At 39.6% G+C, this 19175-nt stretch overlaps 1 protein-coding gene across 1 annotated transcript in view; it reads right to left on the bottom strand.

Moving 5' to 3' along the window:
- Positions 1-848: 848 nt before the first annotated feature.
- plbd2 (phospholipase B domain containing 2) overlaps positions 849-19175 on the bottom strand; it is a 41498-nt gene continuing 23171 nt past the window's right edge. The window contains exons 6-12 of the mRNA XM_072587356.1: positions 17343-17437; positions 14893-15053; positions 12843-12938; positions 12507-12578; positions 5204-5356; positions 2937-3099; positions 849-2017 (exon numbers count right to left, since the gene is read on the bottom strand). Coding sequence (XP_072443457.1) covers positions 1850-2017; positions 2937-3099; positions 5204-5356; positions 12507-12578; positions 12843-12938; positions 14893-15053; positions 17343-17437 — 908 coding nt within the window. The 3' untranslated portion in view covers positions 849-1849. The remainder of the gene's footprint in view (positions 2018-2936; positions 3100-5203; positions 5357-12506; positions 12579-12842; positions 12939-14892; positions 15054-17342; positions 17438-19175) is intronic.

A 19175-nucleotide genomic window follows, 5' to 3' on the forward strand; every position in this document is an offset into this window, starting at 1 on the left:
TTACACTGGATACATGGTACAAATACATTTGTGTGTGGCGCTCAAAGTTAAATTCCCATGTCTACATTTATCATGAGGACTGGATATAAGATAGGCACGCTACAATTGCAGCCTCTTACCATTAATATAGCACCTCAAGGTTTAGATTGCTTCTTGGTCTGATTTGCAGAGTAATTTCTCAGCTCCAGTCAATTCAATGATTCCTCTTCCTGCAATGCCATGAAGTTTTCTATTTAATGCTAAACAACATAATGTGTTTACATAAAAAATAAAGGGCTAAAAGAGGAATTTAAGATGGGGATTAAATTACATTATTTAGGGATTAAATTACTGATGTAGTACAGTGGCTCAGTGGTTAGCATTGCTGCCTCACAGCACCAGGGTCCCAGGTTCGATTCCTACCTCAGGCGACTGTGTATGGAGTTTGTACATTCTGTGTCTGCGTGGGTTTCCTCCGCGTGCTCTGGTTTCCTCCTATAATCCAAAGATGTGCTGGTCAGGTGAATTGGCTATGCTAAATTGCCATAATGCTAGGAGCATTAGTCAGGGGTAAAAAAAATTGTCGTCGAATGGGACTGGGTGGGTTATTCTTTGGACGGTTGGTGTGGACTTGTTGGACCGAAGGGCCCGTTCCCATACGGTAGGGAATGTAATCTACATAGCTAGCTGAATCTTTATCTGTTCTTGGCTTCATCTGAAGAATCTTTACTTGCTAGTATAATGTTACCAGAAATTAAACATTGTCAGTTTGAGAGTAGTTCTGACTTGAGTATCAGTATCGAAGATCGCCTGAAAAACTACCCGACATCATGATTAATTGGAACAGTATTCTAAATCAATACCATTCATCTCCGGTCCAAGTTTATTTTTCCTGACACAAGAAAATTGATCATTTGGATACCATCAGCAAGGTACAGACCTGGAAAAGATACATTATTCTATCCCAACATTAAATCAAGCCACTCAAATTTGATGCACATATAAAGTCAGTGAAATAGGATATATCAAAACATGCATTGTGCTCAAGAATAAATCAACAACTTTGTATTCAAACGTAATGTACAAATTTTTGTATTAGCACCAGATATGTAGAATATAAGAAACATTAAAGAAAAGCTGAAGTTTCAAACAATGTTCAAATCAGGTTAACAGCAACCATATATAAAGTCCGGCAATTCGATTGCACTTGCAAAACTTTTGGTGGATGATCTACCAGCAGGCAACTAATCAATCATATGGATGGACAAGTCACAGGAAGGTGCAACATGTATCCAATGTCATGGGATTTGTTCTATAAGAATTGACCTTAAAATGAACTTTTATTTAGTATAACTACTGGACAGCTCAGTCTGTGTGACTTGTCATGGTCAATCAGATACACTACAGTCCCTCAGGTCCCCCTCATTGAAAAGTAGTTGTCATCCTGGGAGCTGAATTTTCTCTTGTTCATTAAGTTATCAAAGATTAAAGCCTTCAAAAAAAAAAGCCTTTTACTTAGCAGATAATTAGCTGTAAAAATACATTTGGTGTAAAACCCTGTCATAAGCTTTAATTTGTGAATATTTTTGCTTTGTTCATATTAAATTGGAACACTAGGTGCTTCAAATTCAAATCAAGTACACAACAATACTGATGCATGAATGCATTCAAAATGCAACTTTGGCAAGACTTAGTGATTATTTTGCAAAATTTACACCACAAATTGTGCTCAGACATTTACAATTACTCTCATTCAACAATCAGCTTTGTAAAGTTTAAACATTCTTATGTTAAGTGAGGCAGATGATAAACATAAATGGTTTATTCCGATTTAAAATACTTTTTTAATCTGGTAAATGTTCTTAGGTTTTCAGTTCCACTGCACCATTACTGGTAGAAACTTCCAAAGATCAGGTTGTCCCTTGTGCATAAGCTTGCTGAAAGGGGATTTGCTCCACTGAAATGCTGGAACTTGATCCCATGTTGGACCACTCACTGCAATCATCTGGTAGTTCTTGTGTAACTCAAATGAAGTAACCTAGGTATTAACACAAGTCACAAATCATCAAAAGAGTTAATGCTAGTGTAAGAAAGCAATCTTGGTTACAATAGTGGGCCCACAGAGAGGAATTGCCAATTAGAAATGGTTTAATTATATCTAAAAGAAAGAAGAGTGTGTTTGTGGAATATAAGCACTTACGTAAATAAAACTTATATTTCAGACAATTAAGTACTTTTGAAGAGGCACTGTCAGTAGGTATTCAATATTCAAATGTAATGACAAAACGATCAGTTAAATCTGTCAGGTTTGTTGAAAGAAGAAGATTAAAGATGTACTCTCACTGCACTGTGACTAGACAGTGCCATAGAATGAGGTTGTTAACTTGCTCGCTGAGCTGGTAAGTTTATTTGAAGACATTTCGTCACCATTCAGGTAACATCATCAGTGCGCCTCAGGTGAAGCATTGGCGTTCTGTCCTGGTTTGCTATTTGCGTGTCCTGTTTTGCTGAGGTGGGTGGCATCATTTCCGGGTTTGTTTCTTAATGGGATCTAACTCTACATGTTTGTTAATGGAGTTCCGGGTTGAGTGCCAGGCCTCCAGGAATTCCTGTGCAGGTCTCTGTTTGGCTTGCCCTAGGATGAATACGTTGTTAACTAAAAGGAATTAAAATAACTTGGGTCTGAATTAAAATTTTTCTGTGTAGCAATAAAGCAAAGAAAAACTGAAATAATGGACACTATTAGAGTTGCATGACAAGGCAGTCTGTATTTAAATAAAACGACCTAAAATGTTTCAAGTAGAACCCATCATTAGAATTCCTGCTGTTTATATGAAAGGTCACATCCAAAATTTTAAATGATCTCCCATTCATTTGCTGTTGCTCATTTCCAACATTGTTGTTCTGTATCCCCAGGCAATTCTTTGTGCTGTCCAATACAATCAAAAAAATCTCACCTTCATGTCTGTACCACCATGTGAACGCTGTCCTAATGCTGAAAATGGGTAAGTTCCATTGGCTGGATTTAGATCAGATCTAGCAGAAATTGCATTTTCGCCGTTGCATTTAGGATTGCATTTCTTACATTCAGAAAGAGGGTCATTCTCAAAGTTATTGTACCTGACAAATAAAAACTAATAAATTAACCTGAAGAGTGAAAACTTGCAAACAATCAAAGTTATATTTAAATGCATTATTTTATATCTAAGAGATTAATAGTCGAATGTAATGAAAGGTCTAAACAAGCAATAGCCTTCCAATTGGAGTCTGAAAGTTGAAGACTTCCAGCACAATTCTTACACTGCAGCACTTTGAAAGTATTTCATTGGCTTTAAAGAGCTTTGGAACATCTGAAAACATGAAAAAACCTTAGATTTATGTTGTGCATTTCTTTTTATTAGTTTGGATGGGTGCCAAGAGGGGCAGATAAAGCCAAGTTGTAGTAGTAACATTCTTTGTGATTAACACCTGTTGATTAAAGAATTGAAGAGCACTAAATTTGAGATCCAGGAAAAGATCTTAGCGTGCTTAGCTAGTAGAGGCAGTAAGGTTTGTGAAACACCACATTTGGTTCTGGCAATCTTCTCCCCGGTTGTCTTAGAGTATACATCTTTTTCATATTGCACTCTGTAAAAACAGTTTAGAGTTCCTACTATTTGTATGAAATATTATTTCTTTCATTTAACAAATGTTCCTGATTAAATCTTACATTTTCTGTTAATGATCATTATTTTTAACTGAGAAGAAAAAGGCATTGTGCTCAATGATATGAAATCAATAAAAATCTGAAAATTAGCAAGCATAATCATGGCGCATTAATGTTTTAAATCCAATATCCTATGAGTTGATAGTCAAATAAATCAAACCAAATCTCAAAGTGCCCAGTTTTGGGCCCACATCCTCATTTTGGAAAATCCCAACATTCAGCAAAGTAAGCTGATGTGCCTCAAAATTTGCAAGTACCTCTTTTATATATGTCCTTACTTTTTTGCTCTAAGGGGGAGTGCAAACCAAAAAAGTCTCAGTCCCTTTGGAGATAAAAGAAATTTGCTATTGCCATTACAGTAGCTTAGGTCTCAAACATAAAATGTTCAAACAGAAGAATAAAAATAATGAAGATAGAACAGGAACAGGCTGAATATAAAATGTGCTACTTCAAAATGTAGTCTGCTTAAAGTGGAATCCTGTAGATTTAGATGTAATTTTCAGATAAAAAGCAACAGAGAATTTTCAGCACAGAAACACGCTAGTCAGCCAAACTGGTCAATGCCAGTATTAATGCTCCACATGGATCTCTCACTTTACTTCATCTAACTATTAGTATAACCTTTGATTTCATTTGACCTTGCATAGTTATTCTTTCGCTTGGGTACAGCTATGGTATCTGCCTCAACCATTTCATTTGGTACTACGTTCCACCTGCTAATCACACTATGGAAAGCAGTTTTTCCTGAATTCCCTTTTGGATTTATTATCAACTATCTTACAATTATGGCTGCTAGTTTTGATTTCTCTCACAATTAATTAATTTTATATGGCAGTTCCAATTCACAAATGGAAAAGGTCATCTCTCTGAGTTGTAATCGTTTGGCTTGCAAACGTTTTAAAATTAATAATTTCAATCAGGTCCCAGTTGACACCTTTACCTACCCACATGGTACTTGGATTCAAGAAACTAGTGTGTGTGTCTAGCATCAACATAAGCTCCGAATTTCATGTTAGCTAATTAGTCCAATATTTGAGTATATTGTTGTATGATAATACACACAAGGAGAATGCTGACTAATGGAAATTAATAGAAAACATTTTGGAACCTTGAGCTCAATAACATCAACACATATTTTCACTGTAAAATGTACATAATATTGTGGATAAATCCAAGATAAATTAGACATTAGTTTTAATCATAAAAGCTTATTTCAGGCCAAGACTATTAACCTTTCAAGAGCAGGTTTCAATATTTTAGTCTAGGATAGAATTTAGTAATTCAAGTACCATGATCTTGTCTAATTCCTTAAAACACACTAAAAAGTACTCAGTTGCTATTTATGAGTATCTATTTTAGGCAAATAACAGAATTTAAGAATCAATATACCGTGAGGTTTAACCAAGTCCTGTATGGTAGTGTAATGTCCTGCAATTTAGCTGAAACTCACTATATTTACTAATTTAAACGATCAATACAATGCAGAATCGTTATCCTGACTGATATAGCTCCATGTACCTCATTAATTTAATCATTGAATACATGTCTGTAACTAAAGTCTGATTTCGATGGAATATCAGTGCTCGAGGTGTCTTGTTGTAACTGAACCAGTCTCCAAATTCCTTCACAAGGGCTGCTTTACCACTGGCATTAAAAATTTCTTCAAAATACCTACAGAAATGAAAGGTTGAAAAAAAGTATTAATGGGAGTTATCTAAAATAAAAATTTTGATTTCATTCAATAAAAATATTTACTTAAGGAATATCAACCAATTTTCTGCTCCTCTGGGTCTTCCCAGGTCATCTAGCATTGTAGCACAGACAGCCAAGTGTCTTACTTTCTCTGCCATTGCTGTTCTAAACTGATCAGCGCAACAAACCAGGTATATTTCCTCAGATTTCCTTTAGTTTAGGAAGGGGAAGACCATTGTACAACATATGATTAGATTAGATTATATTCCCTAGTGTCCCTTCGGCCCAACCAGTCCACAGCAACCCTCCGAAGAGTAATCCACCCAGACCAATTTCCCTCTGACTAATGCACCTAACACTTAGGGCAATTGAGCATGGCCAATTCACCTGACCTGCACATCTTTGGACTGTGGGAGGAACCAGAGCACCCGGAGAAAACCCACGCAGACACGGGGAGAATGTGCAAACTCCACACATTCAGTCACCTGAGGTGAGAATTGAACCTGGGATCCTGGTGGCGTGAGGCAGTAGTGCTAACCACTGAGCCACCGTGCAACCCCACCAGACAGTTGCCCAAGGCTGGGATTGAATCTGGGACCCTGGCGCTGAGGCAGCAGTGCTAACCACTGAGCTACCGTGCGGCCGTCTCAATGAGACCTTTTGGCCCAGTGAGTCCGCAACCTATTAACCCAACCTTCCATTACTTGGCCCATAGCCTTGAATGTTATGACATTAAGTGCTCATCCAACATTTTAAAGGTTATGAGGTTTCCTGCCTCGACTTCCCTCCCAGGCAATGCATTCCAGATTCCCATCACACCTGAGTGAAAAATATTTTCTTCAAATTACCTCTAAACCTCCTGCCTTTCACCTTAAAATTACGCCCCCTCATTACTGATCTTTCAATGAAGGAGAAAAGTTCATTTCTATCCACCCTGTCCGTGTGCCTCACAATCTTATTCATTTCAATCAGGCCTGCTCTGCATTCTCTGCTCTCAAGAAAACAATCCAAGCCTATCCAGCTTCCAGTACGTTCTCAGTAAGGGAGTATCGAAACCAATGTGGGAAAAACAGTAAGCTCAGGGTAATGAGGAACCTGTTTCTATTAGCTATTGGCCTGCCACTCTGAAATGTTGCTCCAATACAAATGCCAACTTCTATCATGGAATTTCCTCGTCAATCATGAGTCATTAAGAAAATTCCTAGAGATATAAAACATCAGTGCAAATATAACCAGGTTGCGAGTACAAATAATTGTGACAAAAAAAATTAGTGATGTGAATATTTCAACTAATTACACATATATACTTTAAAATATATGGCATGATTTACTCAATTCGCTATAAAATCAGACAGTACTACTCAGATTATAATTTTTCATTCAGTTATGTCAGAGATATAGAAAAATAAAACATATTGCTGGCAAAGAGACAGAAAATGTTCCTCTTATCCATGATTATATCAAGTTGTATAACATGAGTTAGGCTGAACTGGAATGAGGTAAAACAATAAGTTAAGATCGATCAGTCAGGATACTTTATAAGCAGAACTGATTTCTAGTATTTGTAGAAAGGTGAATAAATAGACAAGAGAGAGATTAAAAAGTGGGCAATGATACAGAAAGGCAGAGTTACGCAAACAAATGAACTTTCATAGTATCCTTAAGGACTGCATGCTCTCAGCAGCACATTGAAGCATCCTCCCGGATTATATCTTTGGGATGTGGTCATTGTTGGCTAGCCAGCATTTATTGCCTCTCCCTACCTACCCTCAGGGTGTTGGTGGTGAGTGGACTTCTTTAACCAATGCAGTCCACAATGCCCTTACAGAGGGAATGCCAGGATTTTGACCCAGCAACAGTGAAGGAACGGTGATATATTTTAAAGTCAGTTTAGTGAGTGGCTTGAAGGGGAATTTGCAGGTGATGGTTTTCCCATGTATCTGTTGCCCTTGATCTTTTAGATGGAAATGATTGCAGGTTTGGAAGGTGCTATCGAGGGTCTTTGGTGAATTTCTGCAGTGCATCTTGTAGACAGTACACATTGTTGCGACTGAGTGTTAGTGGTGGAAGGAGTGGATGCAGTGCCAATCAAGAGGGCTGCTTTGTCCTGGATAGTGTCAAACTTATTCAGTGTTGTTAAGAGTTGGAGTACATTACTGCGGATGCTGGAATCTTGGACCCATATAGGCAAATTGGGAGTATTCCTTCACACTCCTGACTTGTTCCTTGTTGACAAACAGGCTTTGAGGAGTCAGGAATGAATTACTTGCTACAATTTTCCTAGCCTCTGACCTGATCTAGTAGCCATTGTGTTTATGTGACAAGTCTAGTTCAGTTTCGCGTCAATGGTAACCCCATTGGATGTTGATAGTGGGGGATTCAGTAATGGTAATACCATTAAATATCAAGGGCTGGTGTTCAGCTTGTCTCTTATTGGTTATTGTCATAGCTGGTAATTTGTGTGATGCAATGTTACTTACCACTTGTCAACCTAAGTCTGGATACTGTCCATTTCTTGTTTCATTTGAACATGGACTGCTTCAGTGTCTGAGAAGTCACAAATGGTGCTGAGAATTCTGCAATCATCAGCAAACATCCCTACTCTGATACAGGGAAGGTCATTAATAAAGCAACAAAAGATAATTGGGCATAGGATACCACCCTAAGGAACTCCTGCAGAGATGTTCATCAGCTGAGATGATTGATCTCCAATAACCATGATCCTTTTCTTATATGCAAGGTATGACTTCAACCATCGGAGAGTTGGCTCCTAACACTCAATGATTCCAGTTTTGCTCAGGGTCCTTGATGCCACACAGAGTCAAATACAGTCTTGATGTCAAGGGCCATCACTCTCACCTCACTTCAAGAATTTAGCTCGTTTGTTTATGTTTGAACCGAGGCTGTAATGAGATCAGGAGCTAAGTGGCCCTGGCAGGACCTAAACTGGCATCACTAAGCTTGAGCAGATGCTGCTTGGTAACACTGCTGATGACAGCTTTCATCACTTGACTGATGATCAAAAGTAAATTGATGGGATAGTAATTGGATTTGTCCTGCTTTGTGTATACAGGACATACCTGGGCAATTTTCCACATTGTCAGGTAGATGGCAGTGTTGTAACTAAACTGGAGGGCTTGACGAGGGAACAGGCAAGTTCTGGAGCACAAGTCTTCAGTACTATTGCCGAAGTGTTGTCAGGGACCATAACCTTTGTAGTATCAAGTGCCTCCAACTGTTTCTTTGTAGATAGCTGAAGACTAGTCTCTGTGGTGGTGGGGACCGCAGGAGGAGGCGGAGATGGATCATCCTCAAGCACTTTTGGCTGAAGACTGCTGTAAGTACTTCCTCCTTGACTTTTGCATTGGTAAATTGAGCTCTTCCATCATTGAGGATCGGGATATTTGTGCAGCCTTCCCCTCCAGTGAATTGTTTAATTGTGCACCACCATTCACGACGGGATGAGGGCTGTGGGCTCGCTTAGGTCTGTCTTTCACTTGCTGCTTATGACTTTTGGCACAAAAGTAGTCAGTCCTGTTTGACAGCGTTGTGAGGTTGACACCTCATTTTTAGGTGCACCTAGGCTGCTTCTAGCATGGCCTCCTGGACTCTCCAATGACCAGGGTCAATCTGCTGACTTAATGGTAATGGCTAAAAGGGGAATATGCTGGGCTATGAGGTCGCAGGTTGTGCTGGAGTACAATTCTAATCCTTTTCATGATGCATATGACAGGCAGAGACAGGAAGGATCGAGTGAATCCTTAGAAGAGTATAAAGGCAGTAGAAGTATACTAAAGAGAGAAATCAGGAGGGCAAAAAGGGGACTTGAGATAACTGTATTAGCCAAAGCGAAGAAGAATTCAAAGGGTTTTTACAAATACATTAAGGACAAAAGGGTAACTAGGGAGAGAGTAAGGCCACTCAAAATCAGCAAGATGGCCTTTCTGTGGAGCCGCAGGAGACGGGACAGATACTAAACAAGTAGTTTGCATTAGTGTTTACTGTGGAAAATCTTGCAAAATGTTCAGATTACAGAGGAGGAAGTGCTGAATATCTTGAAATACATAAAAGTGGATAAATCCCGAGGATATGATCAGGTGTACCCTAGAACTCTGTGCGAAGCTAGGGAAGCGATTGCTGGGCCTCTTGCTGAGATATTTGTATCATCGATAGTCACAGGTGAGGTGCCAGAAGACTGGAGGTTGGTTAACATGGTGCCACTGTTTAAGAAAGATGGAAAGGACAAGCCAGGGAACTATAGAAAAGTGAGCTTGATGTTGGTGGTGGGCAAGTTGTTGGAGGGAATCCTGAAGGACAGGGTGTACATGTATTTAGAAAGCCAAGGACTGATTAGGGATAGTCAACATGGCTTTGTGCGTGGGAAATCATGCCTCACAAACTTTGTTACTTCTTCAAAAAATTCAACCAAGAGGACTGGTGAGGGCAGAGCGGTAGATGTGATCTATCTGGACTTCAGTTAGGTGTTCGACAAGGTTCACCATGGGAGACTGGTAAGCAAGGTTAGATCTCATGGAATACAGGGAGAACTCACCATGTGGGTACAGAACTGGCTCAAAGGTAGAAGACAGAGGGTGGTGGAGGAGGGTTGTTTTTCAGACTGGAGGCCTGTGACCAGTGGAGTGCCACAAGGATTAGTGCTGGGTCCATTGCTTTTGGTCATTTATATAAATGATTTGGATGTGAGCATAAGAGGTATAGTAAGTTTGCAGATGACACCAAAATTAGAGGTGTAGTGGACAGCGAAGGTTACCTCAGATTACAGCGTGATCTTGATCAGATGGGCCAATGGGCTGAGAAGTGGCAGATGGAGTTTAATTCAGATAAATGTGAGGTGCTGCATTTTGGGAAAGCAAATCTTAGCAGGACTTATACACTTAATGGTTAGGGAGTGTTGCTGAACAAAGAGACCTTGAGTGCAGGTTCATTGCTCCTTGAAAGTGGAGTCGCAGGTAGATAGGATAGTGAAGGCGGCATTTGGTATGCTTCCTTTTATTGGTCAGAGTATTGAATACAGGAGTTGGGAGGTCATGTTGCGGCCATACAGGACATTGGTTAGGCCACTGTTGGAATATTGCGTGCAATTCTGGTCTCCTTCCTATCGGAGAGATGTTGTGAAATTTTAAAGGGTTCAGAAAGGATTTACAAGGAGATTGCCAGGGTTGGAGAGTTTGAGCTAAAGGGAGAGGTTGAATAGGCTGGGGCTGTTTTCCCTGGAGTGTTGGAGGCTGAGGGATGACCTTATAGGAGCTTATAAAATCATGAGGGGCATGGATAGGATAAATAGACAAGGTCTTTTCCCTGGGGTGGGAGAGTCCAGAACTAAAGGGCATAGGCTTAGAGTGAGAGGGGAAAAGAGACCTAAAGGGCAAAACCTTTTCACTCAGAGGGTGGTACATGTATAGAATATGCTGCTAGAGGATGTGGTGGAGGCTGGTACAATTGCAACATTTAAGAGACATTTGGATGGGTATATGAATAGGAAGGGTTTGGAGGGATATGGGCCGGGTGCTGGCAGGTGGGACTAGATTGGCTTGGGATATCTAGTCGGCATGGACGGGTTGGACCGAAGGGTCTGTGTCTGTGCTGTACATCTCTATGACATTGCCTCAAGAATAGCCAATCTTGAGTTGCTAAATCTTTTTGAAATTTGTCCCATTTAGCCAGGTTTAGTGCCACACAACAATATGTGTCTGCCAGATAGAGGTGTGACAGGACATATCCAGTGATGGTGATGTTGGTGTATGGGACATTATCTGTCAGGTATCATTCTGAGTGTATGGCTATGTCAGGCTGTTGTTGGCAAGTCTGAGACACAGTTTTGGCATTAGCCCCTAGATGTTAGTAAGGATGACTTTGCAGGGTGGACAAGGCTGTTTCTGCCATTATCTTTGCCTTGGTAAATGTCAGGTGAACCATCTCGTTTCATTTCTTTGAGCTCTTGTAGCAACTGATACCACTGAGTGGCTTGCTAGGCCATTTCAGAGGGCACTTAAGAGTCAACCACATTGCGGTGGATCTGGCGTCACATGTAGGCCAGACCAGGTGAGGTTGGCAGATTTCCTTCCCTTAAGGACAATTAATGAACCAGATGGTTTTTCTAACAACTGATATTGCTTTTATGGACATTGGTAGATTCTTAATTCTGGATAGTTTGTTTGTTGAAATCAAGTTCCACCATCTGCTGTGGCCTGGATTTGAGCCTGGGTTGCCTGAACATTAGCTGCGTTGTTGGATTATTAGCTGGTTCTGTGGTGTAATGGCTAGCACTCTGACTTTGAATCCAGCGATCAGAGTTTGAATCTCGGTGGAACCTCGACTTGCTTCCTCCCAGCACTTGTTTAATTCGGGACGTGCAAGTGAAATCTGCCTACGGGCCAATTGTAAGAGAGGCCCTATTAGCATCTTTTTGGATTATTAGTCTAACAATAATACCACTAGTCCATCACCTCCCCACGTCTCAGACTTGACCCATGAATACTCATTCAAGAGACTGCCATTGCTGAACAACAGCCAGCATCCTAGATAATCCAAAAATCCACTAAAGTGATGAAAATCTGATAGAGACAAGCACCGCTGTGCTAGAAATAGTACATGTTGAGATAATGAACAATAGCACAAGTCATTGCAGGAGTTGTGGCAGAAATTGGTACCACAGTGGTAAAGGTGGAGATAATGAAATACATCACAGAACAGCAGAAAGAACTATAATGTTTGTATAGTTAGCAGGACAACTTGAAATACGCAAATACTCTGAAGATTTGCTCAAATATTTGTGGAATTATTGACATATTACATTTCCCCAAGGTTACATTTCCAGAGTGTATTCATTTTAGCTAACACTTCACATGGTTTATGAAAGGACTGAACCTAATGTGCTGAGTGGGTTCACTAATGTTGACAATCTTGGAGGGGATGGGAGGAAGAGAGGTACAAATATGGTAAGAGTACAAAAACAAAATTAATCCGATGGAAGAGCACCTTTCTTCTTCTCTGATGTGCACACAGGAATCTTACCAAGGGAATAGTTTGAATTTAACTAATGGAGACGTAAACACAAAGCTACACATAAACACAATGGTTCATAGAACCCATCAAATCTCACACTTACGGTACATTGTAACTTGCCCAGTAACCACTCTGCATCAGTTCATCTGTTTTATCAGCAGTTATTATTTGCCCACTGCAATTACAGAGGAGAGTCACGTGAGAAATTATGAAATACAATAGCAAACAATGCACAGTAGCAATCTGTAGAATATAATCAGCAAATTACATCTAGCTATCCACACAACTTAGCTACAAACAAAAATACAAAATTATTTTACTTTATTTCAAAAAAAGAGAGTACTAAATGCTGAAAGCACACAGTGCAAAGGAAAATTCTCCAAAGATTATCTGAAAAATAAATCCAATTAAAATCAGTTGGGATCTCATTCATACTTACGGTATTTGTTCTAAAATAGTCAATAAATTCTTTTTCATATCAAATTGTCCTGGTGTAAAGTAATTATAGTCCACAATCATCCATTGATTATTGTATCTGTAAAAGAAAATAAAAACTTTTAACATATCATTATCAGTCTCCAACAACCAGTATATTATTTTCAAGTGTCCATTAAAGCTGAGTGACTAAGCATTAAAGTTGACCAAGAAACAAAGATACCAGTTTTTATTAGCTTACTAAGGTTAGAGAGAATGTGCATGCTTAAACAGAATAGAATCAGAGAAATTTACAACACATGAGGCCACCATCTGGCCTGTAGTGCCTGAGCTGGCTCCGAGAAAGCAGTCATGCCTTTCTTCATCCTCAATTTCCTTTCGAAAGTTATAGAATCAGTCCCCATCACGTTTTCAAGTATAACATTTCAGAACCTAACTTCTCAGTGAAAACATCTTCTTGACATCCCATCCAGATCTTTTATCAACGTACTACCTCAAGTAATTGACTCACCTCGATAGAGGGCAAAAAGAATTCTCTAACAAAACCCTCAGTCTTGAAAACAACTGTTCTATTCCAAGAACAGTCCTAACCTTTCCGATCTCTATGATCCCAGCTGAAGGTGATATTGGATAAATCAGACTCTAGAGTGAAAACTGGGTTGATAAACTGTAGGTTTTATTTTTTCAACTTGGTTACTTTAGTCAGTCGTTGAACATAGTCACAAAAGGCTTCAGACTTGAAGTTATGGAAATTAATTAAGTAGCAAGAATGAAATGAAAAAATAAATCAAAAGCATTTTCTGAACAAAAACTCAAACTGCACATTTAGAAGTTTAATTAAAGAAATACAAAGTAGATGTTCAATATTTTAATATTTGTTGTACTTATATCACTGATCAGTTAAAACAAATTTTCAATACAGTTAAATGCAATCTTTTGAGGGGTGAATAATTTTATTCAAAGACAAGGGAAAATTAAATGACGTAAAGTAGATCCTCAATGTAATGAAAAGCATGAAACGTAATGATACGCATTTATATTTAAACAACAAATATTTTAAAGTCACGAGTCATCGGTTTTGGATGTCTTGACAGATATGTACTTAGCATTGGACTGAAATACTTTGGAAATCTTAGTCTGTGAATTACAGTAAAACTAAATCTTTTTTAATGGTTATTAAGTTGTAGGGACTGTTTCAAGATTTATTTTTGCAAAATAGACGTCTGGAGTCATAATGTTATGTTATATTCCATTGTTACAGTGCTCTGCTCCCTGGTCAAGCTCTTTATATGTGTTTATGCATAAATGCAGGCCTAATCTTCAAGTGGCAGTCAGATTGTCAGTATGTGAAAAGAAATTGTTTTTTTTAAATAAACTGATTAGTTGAGACCATTAGCTCCCAAGGTGGGATTGTACCTTTTATTCACACTTGAACCTAAAACAGCTTTATAGTGGATTTGTCTTAAGATATTTACACAACTCGACCTTTTGCAGCAAACAAAATCCATAAGATTCATCCTTATTGTGGCAAATTTAATTTTCTGATCCCAAATCACCTTAAGGGTAATTAAGAATCTGCAACAAAATTTGACAGTAAAGCCTACATTCCACGACAGATATAAAAACCTTGATGAGTGCAGCTCAAGCAATACTTGAGAAGCTTATACTTTAGGATAAAGCAGCATGCCTGTCCAGCACCATATCCACTATCTTAAATCTTCATGCATTCCACCACAGGTGTATTGTGGCTGCAGTGTTGTGCAAAATGTACTGTGGAAAGCCATCTAGAAAAACAATGGGGAAAAAAAAATCCCCCTGAAGTTATACAACATCTTTACTTGGAAATACCTTCAGTGTCGCTGGGTCAAGATCCTGGAACTCGCTATCAATTACCACAGGCTTCAGCAGTTTCAGGTGAAGTCACCCCTATTTTCCCAAACATAGTTAACGATAGATAAAAAATACCAGCCTTACCAGCTCACTCACATTCCATAATGAATTTTTAAATAAAAATTGTTGTGCAACACAAGGCATTTGAAATTAACAGATCTTACGTGCCACTGTTGAAATTCCTAAAAATTGCAGCCCATTCTGCACCATTCCTAGCCAGGCGATTAGCTACTATGTTCCTTAACCACTCCATCACTGAGCCGACGGGCTGCACAAACTTCCACAAACGTGCGTTATTATTACCTATTGTGGTTTCTAGAGCTACCTAATGGAAAAAATATAAGCAATATAATATTTAATGAATCATATTCATCTTCAAGTACTTCTATTTTAAAATTGCAGCTGTCATCAATATGCCATGGATAGGAGTACTTTCTACTCTCACTGATGTTCTAGGCTACCTCCCTCTCTAATTATACTTTTACCAACAGTTGCACGAAATCATATTCTTTATAATGCAGCAATTATGAGAATTCTACACCAACTTCTCTACACACCTCTCAATGGAATATTTTCTCTCAAAAAAAATCAAAACTACTTTCCCATAATTTGTACACATAGGAACACTCCCCACAGACTGTCTGAGACTTCTTGCCTGAACACACACAAATCCCTGAATTTGCTGACTCCCTAAGTATGCAGCAATAATGAAACAATCCAACTGTGAACAGTCTGCCTGCATGGATGTCTGCTTCTGATGTAAACAGCTATAATTTCCAGGTGCTTTTCTGCCTACGTTCAACTTAGCCAGATCGCCCGTGTTCAGTTCCACTTATTCCTGATGAAGGGCTTTTGCCCGAAACGTCGATTTTACTGCTCCTTGGATGCTGCCTAAACTGCGGTGCTTTTCCAGCACCACTAATCCAAAATTCAGTTCCAATTTGACATAGCCAGTTGTGACCAGATAATCTCCTGCAACAGCTTCTCTTTCAGCCTTACACCAATTCCTCTACATTTCGCTAAGAATTTACTACCCTCTTACTTCTCTCTACATACTGGTCATCTACATCATTGTCTGTTGACACGCTCGACATGCATCTTGAAAGCAGCTAGCTTCACCTTACCACCAACTGTTAGCTCTTGCATTTCCTTAGTTGTTAGATATCAAGCTGTGGATCACCCAACATTTTCCTATTCTTTCTTAAAAAGGGGATATCATTGTCTTGAGCTTTCAAAATAAAATTGTTGAGCTAGCCATTGAATCTGCTCAGACCATTACCCCTAATACAGCACCTATCTAAGAATCAACAAAACTTTCATAACCTCGCTGACTTATTTGACCCCGAGATGACCAACACCCGCCACAACCCCACATTCTTTCCACTACAAAGGCAGCCTACTCCTTAATTCACATCACCTCTGCTTGCTGACCTGCACGGAGTTCTGAACAACAAATTCGTTTTTTTAAATATCTTACTCTCCTGTTCAAATGCTTGCATGGCTTCAGCCTTCCCTGTTTCTGTGCTATCTTCTAGCCTTGTGAAAATTCTACACTCTCCCAACTCCTGCCTTTTATGCATCCTTCCTTAATTCATGCTACCATCTGCTGAGGCCTTAAACTTTGGATTTACGTTACATATCTCTCCATAATTTCTGTAGTATACTGTAAACCATACCTGCTTCAAGAAACTTTCAGCCTCCTGTACTAATCTCTCCATATTTGCCTCAGGGTGAATTGTGATGCTCTGACAAAGTGCCTTGGGACTTATTACATTTAAACTAATATAGAAAAACAACTTCTTTGGGAATTATAAAGAAAAGAAAAAACAGATTTTGGGTAGCACCGTGGTTCAATGGTTAGCACTGCCGCCTCACAGCACCAGGAACCCAGGTTCAATTCCAGCCTTGGGCGACTGTTTATGTGGAGTTTACACATTCTCCCTGTGTCTGCATGGGTTTCCTCTGGGTGCTCCAGTTTCCTCCCATAGTCCAAAGATGTGCAGGTGAATGGTCATTCTAAATTGCCCATAGTGTTTGGGTGCATTAATCAGAGGGATATGGGTCTGGGTGGATTATTCTTCGGAGGGTCGGTGTGGACTTGTGGGCTGAAGGGACTGTTTCCTCTCTGTAGGGAATCTAATCTAATCAAATCAGCAAAATATGTTCATTCTCTGAAGTCCAATTGTAATCAATTACCTCATAAAAGAGCTAATGAGATGATATTAAAAGGAGGAGGAAAATATAAATGGCAACAGAAAAGAAACAAGAGAAGAGATATGGGATGAATGGTAAGGTGATCTGGGAGATGGTAGTGAGGCTCCTCAGGTTTTTTTGGAAATGAAAGGAGTGGATAATCTTCGGTTTATCTAGGACATATCACTATGCCGCAATCATTTGTCTTACAATGAGTAATGTCACAGATGATAAGCTGATATTTAAGGTTCGTTAAAGAAATTCATCTTGGGGATTCTGCCCAAAGACAGTTATGACCCACAGTTATGATATCCAGCGTGGATAGGGAAGAAAGCAGATCTAAATCTGCCTCCGCTGCAATTGAGATATTAAAAGAAAGAACAGAGAAAAGAATTAAAAACATATAGCAATAGTTGCTCACCAATTTACTGCTCATGATGTAGAAATCGTCAGCAGAAAATAGTGTCCCAGGATATGATGAGAAGGCTTGCTCCTCACCTGGTATGGTGAGGCCACCTAAGCAAATAAAACAACAGAACAGTAGATTTTATTAGGGATAGGACTAATACTATCCAACTATCAAAAGTTCATGACTCTAATCTTTCTTCTTTTAAATAACAATTTTTTTTGCTGTTGTTGAGTATCTAGTTTGTGGTTTTTGCTAATATTTTAGGAGCAATATTTAGTTCTGTGAAGACTAAAGCTGCGATGGTAAGATAATTAAAGTGCTGAACTCAGATTGCCAGAACACATCAAGAAATGGCAGCTCAAAGGGAGACTCATGTCTCCTTCATAAAGTCAGAATAGAAGAGAAAGGGTTTTAAAACAGCAGATGGGATTACTCAGCTAGAGAAATGAAATCCCCTGTAATAATGGCATTCCACAGAGGTGTATTTGTTTTGGGAGGTGGAGATAAATTAGTTTACAAATATCAGTATACTAAGTTGTAAAATCCATGTTTTCCATAAGGATCATTAAAGGAATTTTAAATTTAGGACATGGGGTACAGGTCTCTGGCACAGTGTCTGTCCTTGTTGTTCAGAAGGGAAGGGGGAAGATGAGCAGTACATTTGTCATTGCAGACTGCAGAGTGAGGGGGGACAGATAGGAGGTTCTGTGAGAATGAGACTCTCAGTTGGTGTGTTGCCTCCCTGGTGCCAGGATTCGTGATGTTTCAGATCATGTTTTTGGGATCCTCAAGGGGTCGGGGAGCAGCCCAGAGTCGTGGTCCATATAGGCACTAACGACATAAATCCCCATTCCTTTTCCGACTTAAGGCAGAAATTCAGGGAGCTAGGGCAGAAGCTTAGTGCTAAAACAAACAGTTATCATCTCTGGTTTGTTGCCCGTGCCGGGAGAGGAAAAGGGAGGGAGAGAGAGCGAGTGAGAGCAAGAGTTGAACATATGGCTACAGGGATTGTGCAGGAGGGAGGGTTTCGAATACTTGGAGCTCATTATGGGGCAGGTGGGACCTCTACAAAAAGGATGGTCAACACCTGACACAGAGGGGTACTAAAATCCTGGGGCGGAACATGCTAATGCTCTTCGGGAGGGTATAAACTAATTCATCAGGGGGATGGGTACCTAAATTGCAGCTCCAGTGTGCAGGAGGTCAAGAGCAGTGAAGTCAGAAATGAGGTTTAAAGATCGCAAGAGTTCACCTGCAAGCAGGAAAGTGGTTTTGAAGTGTGTCCACTCCAATGCCAGGAGCATCCGGAATAAGGTGGGTGAACTTGCAGCATGGGTTGATACCTGGGACTTTGATGTTGTGGCCATTTCAGAGACATGGATAGAGCAGGGACTGGAATGGTTGTTGCAGGTTTTGGGATATAGGTGTTTCAGTAAGAATACAAACAGTGGTAAAAGAGGGGGAGGTGTGGCAATGTTAGGCAAGGACAGTATTATGGCGGCAGAAAGGACGCTTGAGGATTTGTCTACTGAGATAGTATGAGATGAGGTTAGAAACAGGAAAGGAGAGCCACCCTGTTGGAAGTTTTCTATAGGCCTCCAAATAGTACCAGAGATATAGAAAAACGAATAGCAAAGATAATTCTGGATAGGAGCAAGAGTAACAGGGTGGTTGTTACGGGGAGCTTGAACTTTCCAAATATTGACTGGAAATACCATAGTTTGAGTACTTTAGAGGGGTCAGTGTTTTGTCTAATATGTGCAGGAGGGTTTCCTGACACAGCGTTATGAAGGTGTAGAGGTGTATGTACCTTTAAGAGAGATAGAGAAAGCTAGCAAGGACTGA

This window comes from Chiloscyllium punctatum, chromosome 17, assembly GCF_047496795.1.
Source record: "Chiloscyllium punctatum isolate Juve2018m chromosome 17, sChiPun1.3, whole genome shotgun sequence".
NCBI classification, from domain to species: Eukaryota; Metazoa; Chordata; class Chondrichthyes; order Orectolobiformes; family Hemiscylliidae; genus Chiloscyllium; species Chiloscyllium punctatum.